The sequence below is a fragment of the Bombina bombina genome, chromosome 10 (assembly GCF_027579735.1).
Source record: "Bombina bombina isolate aBomBom1 chromosome 10, aBomBom1.pri, whole genome shotgun sequence".
NCBI classification, from domain to species: domain Eukaryota; kingdom Metazoa; phylum Chordata; class Amphibia; order Anura; family Bombinatoridae; genus Bombina; species Bombina bombina.
The window spans coordinates 57852105-57870696 of NC_069508.1; the positions used below are offsets into that span (position 1 = coordinate 57852105).

Sequence of the window (18592 nt, forward strand, 5' to 3'; positions counted from 1 at the left end):
CAAAAGTTGGCACTCACCCTTCATCTGTCATTTGGAAGTATGCTCTCAGTTCTGTCATTCAGTTAGTTAATTCAAAAAAATAATTCTTAAAAATGTGTAAATATACACAGAATTTAAACTTAGCTATGGTTATACTAGTTATGTACAGTATGTGTGTGTGTGTGTTTATATATATATATATATATATATATATATATACGTTGATTGGAGTAGCCGTGTTAGTCCAGAGATTTAGATATCAAAATAACAAGAGTATTGCATTGAGCAATGATACTTTTTTTATTGGACTAACTGTACATTTATAAGTTGACAAGCTTTCTGAAGAGTTCCTTCAGTCAGTAAAGTCAGTATTGCTTTAGACTTGATAAAGGAAGGAACTCTTCCGAAAGCTTGTCAACTTATAAAAGTATAGTTAGTCCAATAAAAAAAGTATCATTGCTCAATGCAATACTCTTGTTATTTTGATATATATATAACAACAATTAAAATTATGGGGAGACGAAAAGTGAGTTTAAAATCCTCCACTAAATACAAAATATAGAGAAAATAACTCATTGTGTAAACCATTTACAAATCTAAACAAGTCAGAAGACTTGCTTTAAACCCAGAAACTCTCTGACTACACTGTTTATAATGCAGCAAAGGAATCTGGGTAAGATATGCAAATGCGGTTCACAATGACTCACCTTTTTAATTTTAGCCTGCTTTTTAATACAGACTTCCCTTTATGCCATAGCACTGCTGCATTACACAGGGGAAATTCAACAACAATTAACTGACTTGTTTAGATTTGTAAATGGTTTACACAATGAGTTATTTTCTCTATATTTTGTATTTAGTGGAGGATTTTAAACTCACTTTTCGCCTCCCCATAATTTTAATTGTTGTTGAATTTCCCCCAGAAATAAACTTTTCCAAGCAGTGATTTAACCTACTCCCAGCTGATGAGTGGCAATAACCACGAAACAGCTGTCCTGGGATTGGTCTAAATCACTGTACTAACCCTAGCTAAGCATTAAAGCTGTGTAATGCAGCAGTGCTATGGCATAAAGGGAAGTCTGTCTTAAAAAGCAGGCTAAAAGTAAAAGGTGAGTCATTGTGAACTGCATTTGCATATCTTACCCAGATTCCTTTGCTGCATTATAAACAGTGTAGTCAGAGAGTTTCTGGGTTTAAAGCAAGTCTTCTGACTTGTTTAGATTTGTAAATGGTTTACACAATGAGTTATTTTCTCTATATTTTATATTTAGTGGAGGATTTTAAACTCACTTTTCGCCTCCCCATAATTTTAATTGTTGTTGAATTTCCCCCAGAAATGAACTTTTCCAAGCAGTGATTTAACCTACTCCCAGCTGATGAGTGGCAATAACCACAAAACAGCTGTCCTGGGATTGGTTAGAATCACTGTACTAACCCTAGCTAAGCATTAAAGCTGTGTAATGCAGCAGTGCTATGGCATAAAGGGAAGTCTGTCTTAAAAAGCAGGCTAAAAGTAAAAAGGTGAGTCATTGTGAACTGCATTTGCATATCTTACCCAGATTCCTTTGCTGCATTATAAACAGTGTAGTCAGAGAGTTTCTGGGTTTAAAGCAAGTCTTCTGACTTCTTTAGATTTGTAAATGGTTTACACAATGAGTTATTTTTTCTATATGAGATATATATATATATATATATATATATATATATATATATATACATTATAGAGGTTTGTTCCTTTTTTTAAAAATTCATGTTAGTGGTCCATGGGATTCAAAATTGTGAGTTTAGTGGTCCCTGAGGTCCGAAAGGTTGGCAACCCCTGTAATTTAAACTATCTATATTTAGATCATAGAGTCTTTCTTTGTACGTTTTATATTTTAGACCATGTACCATTTTAGTAGCCCTCCTTTGGACAGCTTCTAGTTTATTTATATCTTTCTGAAGAGATTGTCTCCAAAACTGTACACAGTATTCCAGATTTGGTCTAACTAATGATCTGTAAAGTGACATAAGAACCTTGCTATTTCTGCTACTAATACCTCTCCCAATGCAAGCAAGTATTCGATTAACCTTACTGGCTGCACTGCGGCATTGTGTACCAAATTTTAAATCATCTGAAATAATAATTCCCAAGACCCTTTCTTCTTTATTTACAGTCAGTAATGTAACAAAATAAGTGTAAAGTTTTAGTATCTATAAAACAATGTGAGCTGCCATGTTGTAACTTAGGTTACATTCTCTCCTTTGGCCAATTAGGCACAGTTATAAATAGGTCACTGGAGCGTGCAGCCAATGGTTGTGTGGAATATAACAGTGTTTTGCACTTCCATTTCTAACAGGAACTGAAAAGCTCACAATTTCAGAATGGAATTACAGGAAAAGGGGGACAAAATAAATAATGAAAGTATATTCCAGAATTGTATTAATGTATATGATTATCATTTTATATTCACATATCAAAGTGTTTAATGTCCCTTTAAGTCTTATAGATAACTGAAAGCAGTTGAGACTAAAGTCTAAAGGAGAGGATGTTAAAACACACATATTTTTGTTTATCGATAAAGGATGCTTCTGTATTGAAGAAAACTTATAAAGATATCTCCTTGTCCAACAATAAAGTCATAATTGTCACCTGTCCTAACTTTCCCTGGACTGTCCAGTTTTTTAACCTCCCATCCATTGGAATAATTTACCCTGGAGTCAGACCCACACTGAGGTGTAGGTTTGGCATGAATGATTGACTCTGGGAATCAAATAAAATGTTTTTGATTGGATTTATGTATTTATGTGTTATGTATATTTGTATATTATGTGTATATATATTGTATTATGTATATTTATGTATTATGTATATATTTGTTTGCATATTGTGATATCTGAGTCTCCTGCACTTTATATTAGAAATAGCAAATTAATAAAATAATATATCTTTATCAGTGAATCACCTGCAGCTTACATAATATACAAAATAATACAAAAATAATAGTTTGTAAATATTGTGTACAATTTGCATTGAGTATGTTTGCTGTGTAACATAGTGGGTGGGGCCACTATTCTCATAAACTGCTTACTCGATTGCTCTGCTGTGTCCCTAGATATTTTTATTTAAAGGGACACTAAATCCAAAAATGTTCTTTCATGATTCAGTTAGAGAATACAATTTTATTCTATTATCTAATTTGTTTTATTTTTTAGATATCCTTTGTTGAAGAAATAGCAATGCATATGGGTGAGTGAGCCACATGAGGCATCTATGTGCACCCACCAATCAGCAGCTACTGAAGCCTATCTAGATATGCTTTTCTGCAAAGAATATCAAGATAATTAAAAAAAATAGATAATAGAAGTCAATTAGAAAGTTGTTTAAAATTGCACACATTTTCTAAAGCATGAAAGAAAATATTGGGGTTTCATGTCCCTTTAAGTGTTGGTAACTATAGCAGAGCCATGGAAGTTTTCCTAATCAGCCAGTGCACAATTTATGCCTTCATTATGCATTCATTACCAAAAATGTGTGTAAAAACTATTACAGTTGGTGTCATGAACACAGCCCGACTGGAATACCCAGGTTGACCTCTGCACACACATTGACACTCATGTAAGGACACTCATGTAAGTTTTGAGTCCAGCCAGTTAAATAAAATGTGAAAGCTTAAACAGTACTTGTTTAGTTTGTGACTATTTTACTGCTAAATTATATGTAAAACATTCGATTGTATTTATAAAACTAATTAATACCTTGCTTTCTGCAATTTTTCAGTAGCAAACCTCCACCCACTAATTGGAGAAAAAAACAATCGGGCAGAAAACTGGGCTAGCCCCAGTATCCTATATAATAAAAGGTCAAGTGTGTTTGTCCGAAGTTGTCATGCGCAGTAGAGACTGTGCACGAGGACAAACACACCTGGCCTTCCAACTGACCTCCTGGCGTCGTGTGGTGGAGTGGGCATGGCCGGACGGGTGCAGAGTGGGCGTGGCTATATGGGTGATACGTGGGTGTGACCGGGTGTGACATGGGCGGGGCCGGGTATGACACGGGCGGGGCCAGATGCCGGGTGACAGAGAGCTCTAAAGAGGGGGGATAGAGAGAGGTGGCAGAAAGGGCAGGGTGGATAGAGAAAGCAGAAGAGGGGGGATAGAGAGAGAGACAGCAAAAGAGAGAGGGGGAGAGAGACAGCAAAAGAGAGGGGGGAGAGAGACAGCAAAAGAGAGGGGGAGAGAGACAGCAAAAGAGAGGGGGGAGAGAGCGCAAAAGAGAGGGGGGAGAGAGCGCAAAGGAGAGGGGGGGGAGATTGCGCAAAAGAGATGGAGGAGAGTGCGCAAAAGAGAGGGGGGAGAGAGCACAAAAGAGAGGGGGAGAGAGCGCAAAAGAGAGGGGGAGAGAGCGCAAAAGAGAGGGGGAGAGAGGCAGCAAAAGAGAGGGGGGGAGAGAGCGCAAAAGAGAGGGGGGAGAGAGACAGCAAAAGAGAGGGGGGAGAGAGACAGCAAAAGAGAGGAGGGAGAGAGACAGCAAAAGAGAGGAGGGAGAGAGACAGCAAAAGAGAGGGGGAGCGAGACAGCAAAAGAGAAGGGGAGAGAGACAGCAAAAGAGAGGGGGGAGAGAGAGACAGCAAAAGAGTGGGGGAGAGAGAAAGCAAAAGAGAGGGGGGAGAGAGACAGCAAAAGAGAGGGGGAGAGCACAAAAGAGAGGGGGGAGAGAGCGCAAAAGAGAGGGGGAGAGAGCACAAAAGAGAGGGGGAGAGAGCACAAAAGAGAGTGGGGAGAAAGCGCAAAAGAGTGGGGGGAGAAAGCTCTAAAGAGTGGGGGGAGAGAGCGCAAAAGAGTGGGGGGAGAGAGCGCAAAAGAGTGGGGGGAGAGAGCACAAAAGAGAGGGGGGATAGGGAGAGAGCAAGGGGTGGGACCACTGTACAGCAAAAAATGGCCCGTGTACACGGGCTTTAGGACTAGTGCTAGTATAAAGTGTATTATTTTGCAGTTGTTATCTTCTAAAGCCAATCAGAAAAATATATATATTCATGAGGCAGACTGAGGAGCGTGCATGTGTCTTAAATACTATGTTGCAACAGTGCATGCAAAAATTTATAACTTTACAAATACTGTTGCAAATGCTGCTAACATATAGTGCTCAAGACACATGGACCTGTGTATCCTCTTCAATAAAGGACACCAAGAGAATAAGGTAAATTTGATAATACAAATAAATTGAAAACATTTGTATTCTGTCTAATTCTATCTGATTTGGAGTTTAAAGGGACAGTAAACCCCCAAAAAAATATTTCATGATTCGAGCATGCAATTTTAAGCAACTTTCAAAATTAATCCTAATATCAATTTTTCTTCGTTCTCTTGCATTTTTGGTTGAGAACCTGGGTTATGCTTGCTTATTGGTTGGCAAATGTAAGCCTCCAATAAGCAAGCGCTATCCATGATGCTGAACCTAAAATAGGCTGGCTGCTAAGATTTACATTCCTGCTTTTAAAATAAAGATAGCAAGAGAAAGAAGAAAAATTGATAATAGGAGTAAATTAGAAAGTTGCTTAAAATGTCATGCTCTATCTGAATCATGAAAGAAAAAAAATTGGTTTCAGTGTCCCTTTAAATTTGATTTTCATGCCCCATTAAAAATGTGTCTCAAATTACACTTACATTATGAAACTTGTAGTCAAATTAAATGTGTACATCAGTATGTTCATTTGTAATTATTATGAAGTGTTAGGGCACTAAAAATGTATTATAAAATTATATATTATAAAAAGTCTCTGTATACAAGTTACATTTAGTAATTATTTCACTACTAAAACAATTGCTAATGTGAAGGATGTGCTTTGATAAGGTGATACCAGTTTCCCAATGTCTAGTTTCATGTGACTTAGGGATAAATTTATTATGCTGCGTTCGTAGCTTTTTCGGATATATGGAGCAGCCTGCTCCACATATTAAAAAAGCAGAAACTGCTTCTTTTTCTTTTCCGCCACCTCAGAAGTGTGGAGATTAATCACCCCAACACTCTCTCGGGTTGGGGTGCTAGACCTGCCCTGCTCTAATTGTTGCGCCGCAGTTGGTGGTGACATTGCACAAGAATCCTCTTGTGCAATATTAAATTTCACTCTGTGATGAATCCTCCCAAGTGCCAATTGAAGGTGGACAGGTTCCCTACTTGCGAACATGTCTGCCTTCAGGGATGGTAAATTTACCCTTTAGTCATCTTAAATCGTCATGTTTGGAAAGCTGGAGTCATTGGGGTAAATTTATCATATACCGGGCAGACATGATTCGATGTAGCGAATCATGTCTGCTTGACATCGCTAAATGCCGACAGCATTGCACAAGCAGTGCTCAGTTTATTAAGGTTTTTGCTCTGGATGTTCCTTGTTTTTGTGTTTAATATGTATATACTTGTATATATGTGTGTGTGTGTGTGTGTGTGTATGTATATATGTACAGTATAGATATATATATATATATATATATATATATATATATATATATATATTATGGTTTAGAAAAGGGAGAAATGACTAGGAGTGTAATCCTAGTTATAAAAAGACAGGGATTTCAGCACTCTTTTTGAAAAAATAAAGCTCATAAGACCAAAGTACGTTTTTAAACAGTGAATTTTTTAATCCAATTGTGAACAGGGAAATCCTCCAACTGTATGCACACCACTCCCCAGATGAGAAAGATACAAAACACTGTATCACATTCGTTATAGGAAGTTAAAAAGAAAACAAAAGTTACTTATATACATACTAGAGTTTGTATTCAAAACCTGACCGGTCAGGGGTACACAGCTTGTACAAAGAAAAAGCAGCCAAAGCTTAGTAAGATTGATATGTGATACCTTTATAGAACCTCTACACCCTGCTGCACACAGAACCCCTTATGAAGAGGTATATCCTGGGCAGGTATGAGAAAGTGGGATCCAAGAGGTCAGATAGGGGTATCATAAACAGAAGCAAGTCACAACTTATTGTCACAGTCACAATATGGTATACAATGAATAGCGTATTTTTATATATAATCAAGAAAATAAAGCCTTATTTTTAGACTCACTACACCCAACTGCTCACAGTACTCCAAACAAGGAGAGTATAATACCGGGCAGTACATAAAGTGGTAATTGTTACCAGGATCTAAGTGGTCTCTAAGTTAGGCTTTCTTGAATTAGACAATATGCATGTAGAACGACATTTATAGGCAATAATAACAGACAGTATGTGCCATTTTAGTGCTTTTTTGTTAGCTCTTCATGCAAAGCTTGCAGTAGGAAAAAGTAAGCAAGAGTAGAGGTTTATAGCATAAAGCACAGTAGGTGATATTTCCTCAGTATTGCTGGGATCCTGAAATGCTGACAAGTGAGGCTGCATGCAAAGAAAATTGTAGCAAGCAAGAAGAAAAGCAGTTCACAATGTTGTTACTATGAGGCCAGCGTAGCATATAGGTAACAATGTTGTTACTATGAGGCCAGCGTAGCATATAGGTAACAATGTTGCTATCCTCGGCAAATGTTATAGCAGTACCCAGAACTTTCTTTGTAAGTATATTGCTCACGGATCAACTAGACATGCAAGTTTTCACAGGTAAAGGGCAATTGTATCCATAGTTGTATGTGACCGTGATACAGTCCATATTAGTGAACCATGATATAACATATACGACCTTGCTATTTCATTCAGACATATCGCTGTGGCAAGGTGCGTCCTCGTTACTTATCTGATCCTCAGGTTACATTTGTTGCGCTTCTGTATTTCACCGCAGGTACCATCAACCATGAGGTCTGGAGGCTGTGTTAGTAGCGTGCACCACGTAGGCCGGTCGGCTTAGCCAATGCCGACGCGCGTTTCACCCGCAGGGCTGATAGACAGACCGGGCTTCGTCAGGGCGGTATATTGAAAGGACTACCTAGTCCCTTTTTATAGCATTTTGTAATAGCGCCCCTGCTGGAGGTGAAAATATGTTGCATACCTATACATAGAATATTCTAATTAAACAAGAAAAGAAAATAAATCATTTTGCAGATGTACTGCACTTAAAAACAGAGGTTAACTCTAGATAGATATTCCTATACCTGAATAGATTATCTGGATACATATAAGGTTTTCTCACACCTATAATTATTATGTAGTTTTTATTTTAAAACGCAATTCATATATATCAATGTCCAGAAAAAGTGTTTTTGAAATGGGCTTTCTAGAAATTTTGCTGTCCTATAGAAAACAGGCCATGTCAAGTTTGTCATTTAAACCCTCCGGCAGTTGAGTCCCCAACTCAAAGATCCACCTGCATTCTTTCTGCAGGAGGACCTTGTCGTTGTCGCCTCCTCTGCCATTGGTAATTCCTCTATCTATACAAATGAATTTTAGAGAGTCAGGATTACAGTCGTGTACCAGTTCATAGTGTTTTGCAACATTACTCTTCTGGTTTTTGTTTTTTACATCATCACGATGTTCTGTGATTCGGTCTTTTATGGCTCTCCTCGTTTTTCCCACATAGAAACGTGGGCAGCTGCAGGAGAGTAGGTAGATTACTCCTTCTGTGTTGCAGTTAGTAAAGTGTTTTAACTTGTATCTTTTCCCTGTGAGGGTGCCAAAATCTTTCGTTTTGACCATGAATTTACATGCCACACATCGACCACAAGGGTGGTTACCAAATGACCTATGTCTTGTGAGCCAGTTTGTCTGTTTTTGTTCAGACCTATATTGGCTTCTTACGAGCTTATCCTTCAGATTGGAAGCTCGTCTAGCTGTGATGTTTGGATAGTCCCCAACTTCTTTTGATACTCCCACATCACTTACAAGAATTTTCCAATTCTTGGCCAGAATCTCCTTTAAGGCATTCCAATGACAGTTGTAGTCTGTGACCAGCCTTATTTTTGAATCTATTGTTTTTTTCTTTTTGTACAAGAAGTGTATTTCTGTTTGTATGTGCAGCATTACTAAATGCCTTTTTTACATTTTGCTTGGAATATCCTCTGTCCAACACAGCCTCCAGACCGCATGGTTGATGGTACCTGCGGTGAAATACAGAAGCGCAACAAATGTAACCTGAGGATCAGATAAGTAACGAGGACGCACCTTGCCACAGCGATATGTCTGAATGAAATAGCAAGGTCGTATATGTTATATCATGGTTCACTAATATGGACTGTATCACGGTCACATACAACTATGGATACAATTGCCCTTTACCTGTGAAAACTTGCATGTCTAGTTGATCCGTGAGCAATATACTTACAAAGAAAGTTCTGGGTACTGCTATAACATTTGCCGAGGATAGCAACATTGTTACCTATATGCTACGCTGGCCTCATAGTAACAACATTGTTACCTATATGCTACGCTGGCCTCATAGTAACAACATTGTTACCTATATGCTACGCTGGCCTCATAGTAACAACATTGTGAACTGCTTTTCTTCTTGCTTGCTACAATTTTCTTTGCATGCAGCCTCACTTGTCAGCATTTCAGGATCCCAGCAATACTGAGGAAATATCACCTACTGTGCTTTATGCTATAACCCTCTACTCTTGCTTACTTTTTCCTACTGCAAGCTTTGCATGAAGAGCTAACAAAAAAGCACTAAAATGGCACATACTGTCTGTTATTATTGCCTATAAATGTCGTTCTACATGCATATTGTCTAATTCAAGAAAGCCTAACTTAGAGACCACTTAGATCCTGGTAACAATTACCACTTTATGTACTGCCCGGTATTATACTCTCCTTGTTTGGAGTACTGTGAGCAGTTGGGTGTAGTGAGTCTAAAAATAAGGCTTTATTTTCTTGATTATATATAAAAATACGCTATTCATTGTATACCATATTGTGACTGTGACAATAAGTTGTGACTTGCTTCTGTTTATGATACCCCTATTTGACCTCTTGGATCCCACTTTCTCATACCTGCCCAGGATATACCTCTTCATAAGGGGTTCTGTGTGCAGCAGGGTGTAGAGGTTCTATAAAGGTATCACATATCAATCTTACTAAGCTTTGGCTGCTTTTTCTTTGTACAAGCTGTGTACCCCTGACCGGTCAGGTTTTGAATACAAACTCTAGTATGTATATAAGTAACTTTTGTTTTCTTTTTAACTTCCTATAACGAATGTGATACAGTGTTTTGTATCTTTCTCATCTGGGGAGTGGTGTGCATACAGTTGGAGGATTTCCCTGTTCACAATTGGATTAAAAAATTCACTGTTTAAAAACGTACTTTGGTCTTATGAGCTTTATTTTTTCAAAAAGAGTGCTGAAATCCCTGTCTTTTTATAACTAGGATTACACTCCTAGTCATTTCTCCCTTTTCTAAACCATAATAAAAATTTTAAGGGTCTGCACCACCACAATTATTATACTGACAAAACTAGGAAAGTTATTGTCAGCTTGGAACTTCATATAATAGCTCTTAAACAGCAATTGCGTTCCCTCTGATAATTTTTTGTCTTATATATATATATATATATATATATATATATATATATATATATATATATGTTTATATGTGTATTTATGTTTGTGTATATATATATATATATATATATATATATATATACATATGTAAATACATAAATACAAATATATATACAAATATATTCACATTATATATATACACCCATAAATATATTTAGACATATATGTATACAATATAGCCCTTTCCATTCAAATACCTTGTCATATACCATAAAGCTTATCAAAAATTATTAGTTTATAACTGTTTATTTTAATGTATTTATGTTTTTTTTAACACTTAGCCATTACGCTTCAGACGCGCTGTTTCTTTAAAGGGACATTAAACATTAAATGAATGCTATATGGAATGATGCATTCAAAGAAAAGATTAGTCTCAAAATAACATGTAGATGTATTTTTTAAAGTTTCATTAGGTATTTAAATATTGACAAAATAAGTGTAATATAACTGTGTTGGTTATGCAAAACTGGGGAATAGGTAATAAAGGGATTATCTATCTCTTTAAACAATAACATTTTTCAATGTATTAGAGAATTTTGTTATTGCACTGTTGCTATATTTAACCTCTGTAAAACAGGTAAACACATAGTTAAATTAAGTTCCAGAGGGGCAATGCACTACTGTGAGCTAGCTAAGCACATCAGGTGAGCCAATAACAAGAGGAATATATGTGCTGCCATCAATCAGAAACTAGCTCACAGTAGTGCATTGCTGCTCTTGAGCCTACCTAGTTATGCTTTTCAGTAATGGATACCAAGAGAACAAAGTCAATTTGAAAATAGAAGCCATGAAATTTTAATTTTAGTTTTCATATCCCTTTAATATGAAAACACGAAATACCATCACTGAAATGAAATAAATAACAAAACAAAAAAAAACAACTAATAAACATATTTGTGACAGGTGTCTGGAAGCAATAAATATGTTTTTTTTAAAACAATTCATTTTTCTGGCAACAGCTATTTTTTGCCTCTGACTTTAAAAGAGTTAATTAGCCCCTGCTAATCACTACATTTTCTGAGAATTTAGAGCAGGGGAAATATGTTGGTTACATTCCGTTGTTCTACCATGTTCCAAGCAGAATCATTGTTCTTCCTTGTCAGATCTGACAGACTGATAACGCACATTGAGACTCTCAAACTGCAAACATGTTGACAGACACATATAACAAGAAGTATCCAGTCCCTTCGTGTGTTTCCTGCACCTGAATTAAGCTTGTAATCCTACTCACAAAACACACTTCAGATTGCTTTGGAATTCTTTAAAAAAGGAACAGAAAACAAAATGTCAACAAGAAAGTAGTATTTGTGGACATCCTATTGGTGAGAAATTTACTACGCACGTCGCATATCACCTTTTAAAAGGCTTAAAGGGACACTGAACCCAAATTTTTTCTTTCGTGATTCAGATAGAGCATGCAATTTTAAGCACCTTTCTAATTTACTCCTATTATCAAATTTTCTTTATTCGTTTGGTATCTTTATTTGAAATGCAAGAATGTAAGTTTAGATGCCGGCCCATTTTTGGTGAACAACCTGGGTTGTCCTTGCTGATTGGTGGATAAATTCATCCACCAATAAAAAAGTGCTGTCCAGAGGTCTGAGCCAAGAAAAAAGCTTAGATGCCTTCTTTTTCAAATAAAGATAGCAAGAGAACAAAGAAAAAATGATAATAGGAGTAAATTAGAAAGTTGCTTAAAATTGCATGCTCTTTCTGAATCATGAAAGAAAACTTTTGGGTTCAGTGTCCCTTTAAAGGGACAGTCTAGTCAAAATTAAATGTAAAATTACAAAAGCAAAAGCCTTGATAGTGAAAAGCAATAAAACTTAAAATATAAAGTGAGAAAGTTGTTTTGCTTAAAGGGACAGTCTAGTCCAAAATAAACATTCATGATTCAGATAAGGCATGTAATTTTAAATAACTTTACAATTCACTTTTATCATCAAATTTGTTTTGTTTTCTTTGTATTCTTAGTTGAAAGCTAAACCTAGGTAGGCTCATATGCTAATTTCTAAGCCATTGAAGGCCACCTTTTATCTCAATGCCTTTGACAGCCAGAGGGTGTTAGTTCATGTGTACATTGTGCTCACGCCCATGTAGTTACTTATGAGAGGGCACTGATTGGCTAAAATGCAAGTTTGTCAAAAGAACTGAAATAAGGGGTCAGTTTGCAGAGGCTTAGATACAAGGTAATCACAGAGGTAAAAAGTATATTAATATAACCATGTTTGTTATGCAAAACTGGGAAATGGTAATAAAGGGACTATCTAACTTTTTAAACAATAAGAATTCTGGAGAAGACAGTGGGGGGATATTTATCAAAGGTCTGGCAGACCTGATCCGACAGTGCGGATCTGGTCCGCCAGACCTCGCTGAATGCGGAGAGCAATACGCTCTCCGTATTCAGCATTGCACCAGCAGCTCTTGTGAACTGCTGGTGCAACTCCGCCCCCTGCAGATTTGCGGCCAATCGCCCGCCAGCAGGGAGGTGTCAATCAACCGGATAGTTCTCGATCGGGTTGATTTTTGGCAATGTGTGTCCGTCTGCTCAGAGCAGGCGGACAGGGTTATGGAGCAGTGGTCTTTAGAAACACGGGCCCTCAAGATCCATCCGGAGCTTGATAGATCGGCCCCAGTGCCTTTAAAGAAACAGAGCATACAAATTTTAACAACTCTCCTTCACCTCCCTGTCCTTGAATGCGTCCAGGAAATATTGGGTGGTATGCATATGTATGTAGTCACCAACCAGCAGTTCCCAGTAGTACATTGCTGCTCCTGGGCCTACCTAGTTATTCTTTTAAACACAGAATAAGAAGAGAGCAAAGTAAATTTGATAATGGAATTTAATTAAAAAGTCTCTTAAAACTGCATGTTCTATCTGAACCCTAAAAGTTTAATTGTGAAGCTCATGTTCCTTTTAAGATGATTGTAAAAAATAATTTCAATGATTTATGTTAGATACCTTACAGTACCTGAAGGTTACTTTCTTCTCATTCAATCAGTGAGGCTTGTTTAATATGTCAACATAGAATTTCAGCTTTTTCTACTAGGTGTAAAGGGAAAAAATTGCCTTTATAATTATTAGTAAAAAAATGTTTAAATGTAAATTGAATTAGTGTAATAAATATATTTGTGTGTCTATTGCAGCTGTGTTAATCACAAGAGAAGCCAGCATTATCAAGTTACAGTTGCTAAGCAACAATTTTTTTAGATAAACAGAATGTTAAATGTTAGTGGAGATAAGGTTAACATCTGTAGAAAATTTCCAACATATTTTTGTGATATATGTAAAACAGAATTTGGAAGTGAGAATGTGTGCGTCAAAAAAAGAAAGCTGAAAGGACTTCACACTACCCAGGGTGGATTGTGGGCGTGTCTGGGCGTTCCCTGGATGGGGCTAAGGGAAATTCTGTAAATAGTGACATATGGCAATCTAAGAGGGACAGAGCACAGAATTAGGGACTGTCCCTCTCAAATAGGGACAGTTGGGAAGTTATTAGCAGAATTGAATAACTGACAAATACATAATAAAAAGACAATGCAAAGCCACTTTGAAATTGAAACGAGCAGTAGAATATTTTCTGGCAAATTTCAAAGGTAATTCAATTTTCCCTCCGCCTGTACCATGTGACAGCCATTAGCCAATCACAAAATGCATATATGTATACACTGTGCACTCAGAAAGTGTGTATATAAAAAGAATGGGCAGGTTTTGATAATGGGTGTATTCTGGAAAGTTGTTTAAATTGCATTCTTTATCTGAATCAAGAAACTTTAACTTTAACTTAAGTGGCCCTTTAATTGATTTGTAATGTTTACTGTGCCTTTAATATTTTTCATTCACGCAACAAAATAACTTTAAGAATATTTAAATAGCAGTCTTTCATATGAGAGACCATTTGTTAGTTTACTTTCCCTATAATAAACCTTTTTATGATCCTTTTTCTGAGTGCATCTATAACCATGGTAGGTTTTTGATCTGTATAACGTTTACCCTGCCCTCTCTATAAAGTATGTTCCCTTTGTATATAAAAAAAAAAGTTTGTTTTTTTAAGTGTTTGGCGCCTGCATATTAACATAGTTTTGATAATACGTAAGTGCAAATTAAGATTATTGTAAACAATGAAAAAGCACTCCTTAGATAAACAGAAAATCACACACACTAATAAAGTTGTAACTTATGTCAACATCTGAGCTGCGTTCATGCATTGTTTATTTTCAAAGCAATGCACTTAACATAAATCTCCACGGCTGGATTGAATATAAGGCAATCTAGGCAGCTGCCTAAGGACTCAAATGATTTAAAAAAAAAAAAAAAAAAAAAAAAATACAATTGACATTTTACACTCTGTGTTCTGCACATTTAGCTGCCAAGTGCAGCTAATTTAAAGGAACAGCCAACACCAGAAGTTTTGTTGTTTAAAAAGATAGATAATCCCTTTATTACCCATTCACCAGTTTTGCATAACCAACACTGTTATATTTATATACTTTTTACCTCTTTTTTGCTTAGTAGCTAAGCATTTTCTGACAACCCCCTTGTCACATGACATTTTATTTATTATCTATCGACTTTCATTTTAACCAGTTAGTGCAGTGTCTGCCACAAGCCATGGACGTGATCACAATGTTATCTATATGGTTTACATGAACAATCTCACCCCTGTTGTGAAAAGCAAATAAAAAAGCATGTGACAAGAGGCGGCCTTCAACGGCTTAAAAATTATCATATGAGCCTTCCTAGGTTTAGATTTCAACTAAGAATACCAAGAGAACAAAGCAAAATTGGTAATAAAAGTAAATTGGAAAGTTGTTTAAAATGACATGCCCTATTTAAAACATGAAAGCCTTTTTTGGACTTGACTGTCCCTTTAAGACTGTGCTGGAGATTGTGCAGACACTTCTTAAAGGGACTTACAACAATTTGCAATTATAAGACGTTCTGGAGTCAAGAGTTAAAACATTCTGAATAGATTAAAACCTTGTTTGCTGTGATTGTTTTTCAAAGGTTAAACTCCCCCTCCACTTCCCTTATTTGGGCTTGTCGCCATTTGCCTGTGTGCATTCTACACCAGAATGGATCACCCAATTGCCCTTTTTTCATCTCCACCACTGGCTTTGCCCCTCTAATAGGCTGCACACCTCTCACATCTCTCTCTGAAATAACTTCTTCCACAGGATAACTCTCACCCTCTTTCTCTCTCACTGGTTCAGCCTCAGTAGGAGCTAAACGTCTCTCACTCTTACTTGTCACCCTGACCACTGGCTGCAGCACAGACCCAGACCCTCTCACTCCTCTTTGTCACCCTGGCACACTTCCTCTACCAGGTAGGTGCCTTCTCATACTGAACAATAATGCCAAGTTGTAAAGCATGCCTATATTCATCTGTCATTTGTCAGATCTGCCCATTTAAATGGTGTCTTTGATAGTGTCAATAATAATAATAAAATAGTGATAAATGTGCAGTGAACACATTCAATATCATAACATTACATAGATATAGCAAAACATATTTTTAAACTAAATACATACAATATCTCTGTAATGTTTTTAAATATATAACACAGCACTGTTTAAAAAAAAAAAAAAGTTAATATTGGTATTATTAATATTATTAGATTTTTTTTTTTGTAATGTGTGAACTGATTCTGCAGTATATTCCGTTTTATAATACAGGGGTACAATAAATAGATAGAAACAGAGAAGGCAGACAGGTACAGAAGCTTACAATCTAATAAAAGTGTTTTCGACTTATTTCATTGTGTAATTATCGACCAGAAAATATATATTTTTTTATAACATTAAAGGGATATGAAACACAACTTTTTTTATTTCATGATTTAGATAGAGCACACAAATTTAAGCAACTTTCTAATTTACTCCTATTAGCCATTTTTCTTTGTTCTCTTGTTATCTTTATTTGAAAAGCAGGAATGCAAGCTTAGGGAGGGATCAACACAGCTCACAAAGTAGAATGGCTATTGGAGGAAATTGGTCACGTGATCGTCATTTGCCAGAGCAAAGTAAACCCCCCCGGATGAACTCATGCTAGAGAGGTACAATGCCAGAAAGTCGGATTGCAAAGTAATCGACCAGATTGTTTGGCTTAGATGTACCATGATGCTTGGGGAGCAATGACCGCCTGATGAATTTGTAATTCTGGACTTTCTGAGCTGTTAGCTGCAAAAGTTGGGTAAACATAATACTGAATACTGAGGATCACTGATTATATCTAAATCACATACCAGCGTTTCACTTGAACTTTCCAGACAATGCCTTATCTGCCTTATCTAAGATTCTTTGCATAGGAAGTTTATCTTTTAATCAATATAGCTCTATATGAGTTTTTACTGCCAATCAATTTAGTTTTGTAAGTTTTATATGTATGTGTACCGATTTTGTCATTAAATTGTATCTATTTCTAACACTGTTAGAACACTGTTAGTTTAATCTGCTACTTAGTAATAACTGTTTTCTTAAATTAACTTAGATCCAACAATATTTTGCTTTTAAGCGCAGAGACTTGTTTTTATATAGTTTATCTTTAAAACGCTTCCAGAGGGCGTTTTCTTTTTGTCTTCTGTTTATAATATTACACTTATACATCTAGAGCAACCTCTGTATTTTACCTCCTTCCACTACTAAATTCTTATTTTGTCCTTATCTCTTCACAAGAATCTGAGCACCATCAACACCTCGCTCAGAAACAACTAAACCACACCCCTAGTTCACTCAGGCCCCACCCACATACAATTTGTTCCCACACAAGACTGTCAAGTCTCCGCCCCTGAGCTACTCAAGCCCTTACCTCTTACACATGAGTCCAAAATAAAAAAAAATTAAATACATTTTTGTGTTTATTATTTTATCAAGTGATAGATTTTAAACTCTTTGACAAATAGACAATAAATCTACATCCAAAGAGAAATTCAAATGTAATTTTCTGGCTCATCTAATAATTTGTGATTCAGATAATCATGCCAGAAATAAAATAATCTATTTTGACACTTACCACAATGACGATGGTGAGGATCAGTGTACTGGCAGTCATTACCATGAAGTTATCAATGAACCATGTGAACCAAATAACATCATTAGTTACGCCCAAATTTTTCATGGTCTCTTTCAAGCGTAACTCTTTTTCTAGCACAATATCTTTCACTAGCATTGAAATTGAATAGATCCAAGCCAACACCATGAAAATCGGGAAACAGCGGTTCAGAGTTATCATAAAGCTATAAGAAAAAAAAAATCACAAACAATTTAATATATGACCATTATGAAGATATTATTAAAACTTAATTCAACGATATTGTATACAAAATATCTCAAGATTGCCTAAAGGAAAAGCAAGAAATAGCTTGGCCCAAACATAAAGGGACATAAAAAAAAATCCAAATTAAACTTTTAAGATTTAGAGTGTACTCTACTTCTAGTATAAATTTTACTGTGTTCTATTTGTATCCTTTGTTGTAAACCATACTTAAAGGGACATTGCACACTAGATTTTTCTATGCATAAATGTTTTGTAGATAATCCGTTCATATAGCCCATCTGGGAGTGTTTTTGTAAAAATGTATAGTTTTGCTTATTTTTAAATAACATTGTGCTGATTTTCAGACTCCTAACCAAGCCCCAAAGTTTTAGATGTATACGTATGTCTACATACTCCTGGTTGTGTAATGAGTCTTTTCATATGCAGGGGAAGAGGGGGAGTGTCTGCCTGTTCCTGTTTCCCCAGCCCCTTTCAGTGGGTGTCCCAGCCTAACCTCATCAACAAATCTAAACTGTGAGCTTCTAAGTACATTTTCAAAAGTATTTATAATGGATTTTTAGATCAGTATCTGTGCATATTCTTCTTTATAGTAGTGTCTGTTACATGCAGTTATATGAAAATTGGTGTATACTGTCCTAAGTAGGTACAACAGCAGTACTGCACTACTGGGAGCTAGCTGGTGATTGGTGTCTTAACACATATGCCTTTTGTTATTGGCTCTCAAGAAGTGTTCAGATAGGTCCCAGTAGTGCATTGCTACTCATTGCAGGGATTAAACAGAACACATACTTATTTGCAAGCAACAGTGCAATATTAAAATGCTCTAACTCATTAGAGCATTTTGTATTTGCATTTTGTATGTCCTTT

General features: G+C 36.3%; 1 protein-coding gene across 1 annotated transcript in view; it reads right to left on the bottom strand.

Moving 5' to 3' along the window:
- The window catches only part of ABCA4 (ATP binding cassette subfamily A member 4), a 382609-nt gene that overhangs the window by 208107 nt on the left and 155910 nt on the right, over nt 1-18592 (bottom strand). The window contains exon 14 of the mRNA XM_053693132.1: nt 17462-17684. Coding sequence (XP_053549107.1) covers nt 17462-17684 — 223 coding nt within the window. The remainder of the gene's footprint in view (nt 1-17461; nt 17685-18592) is intronic.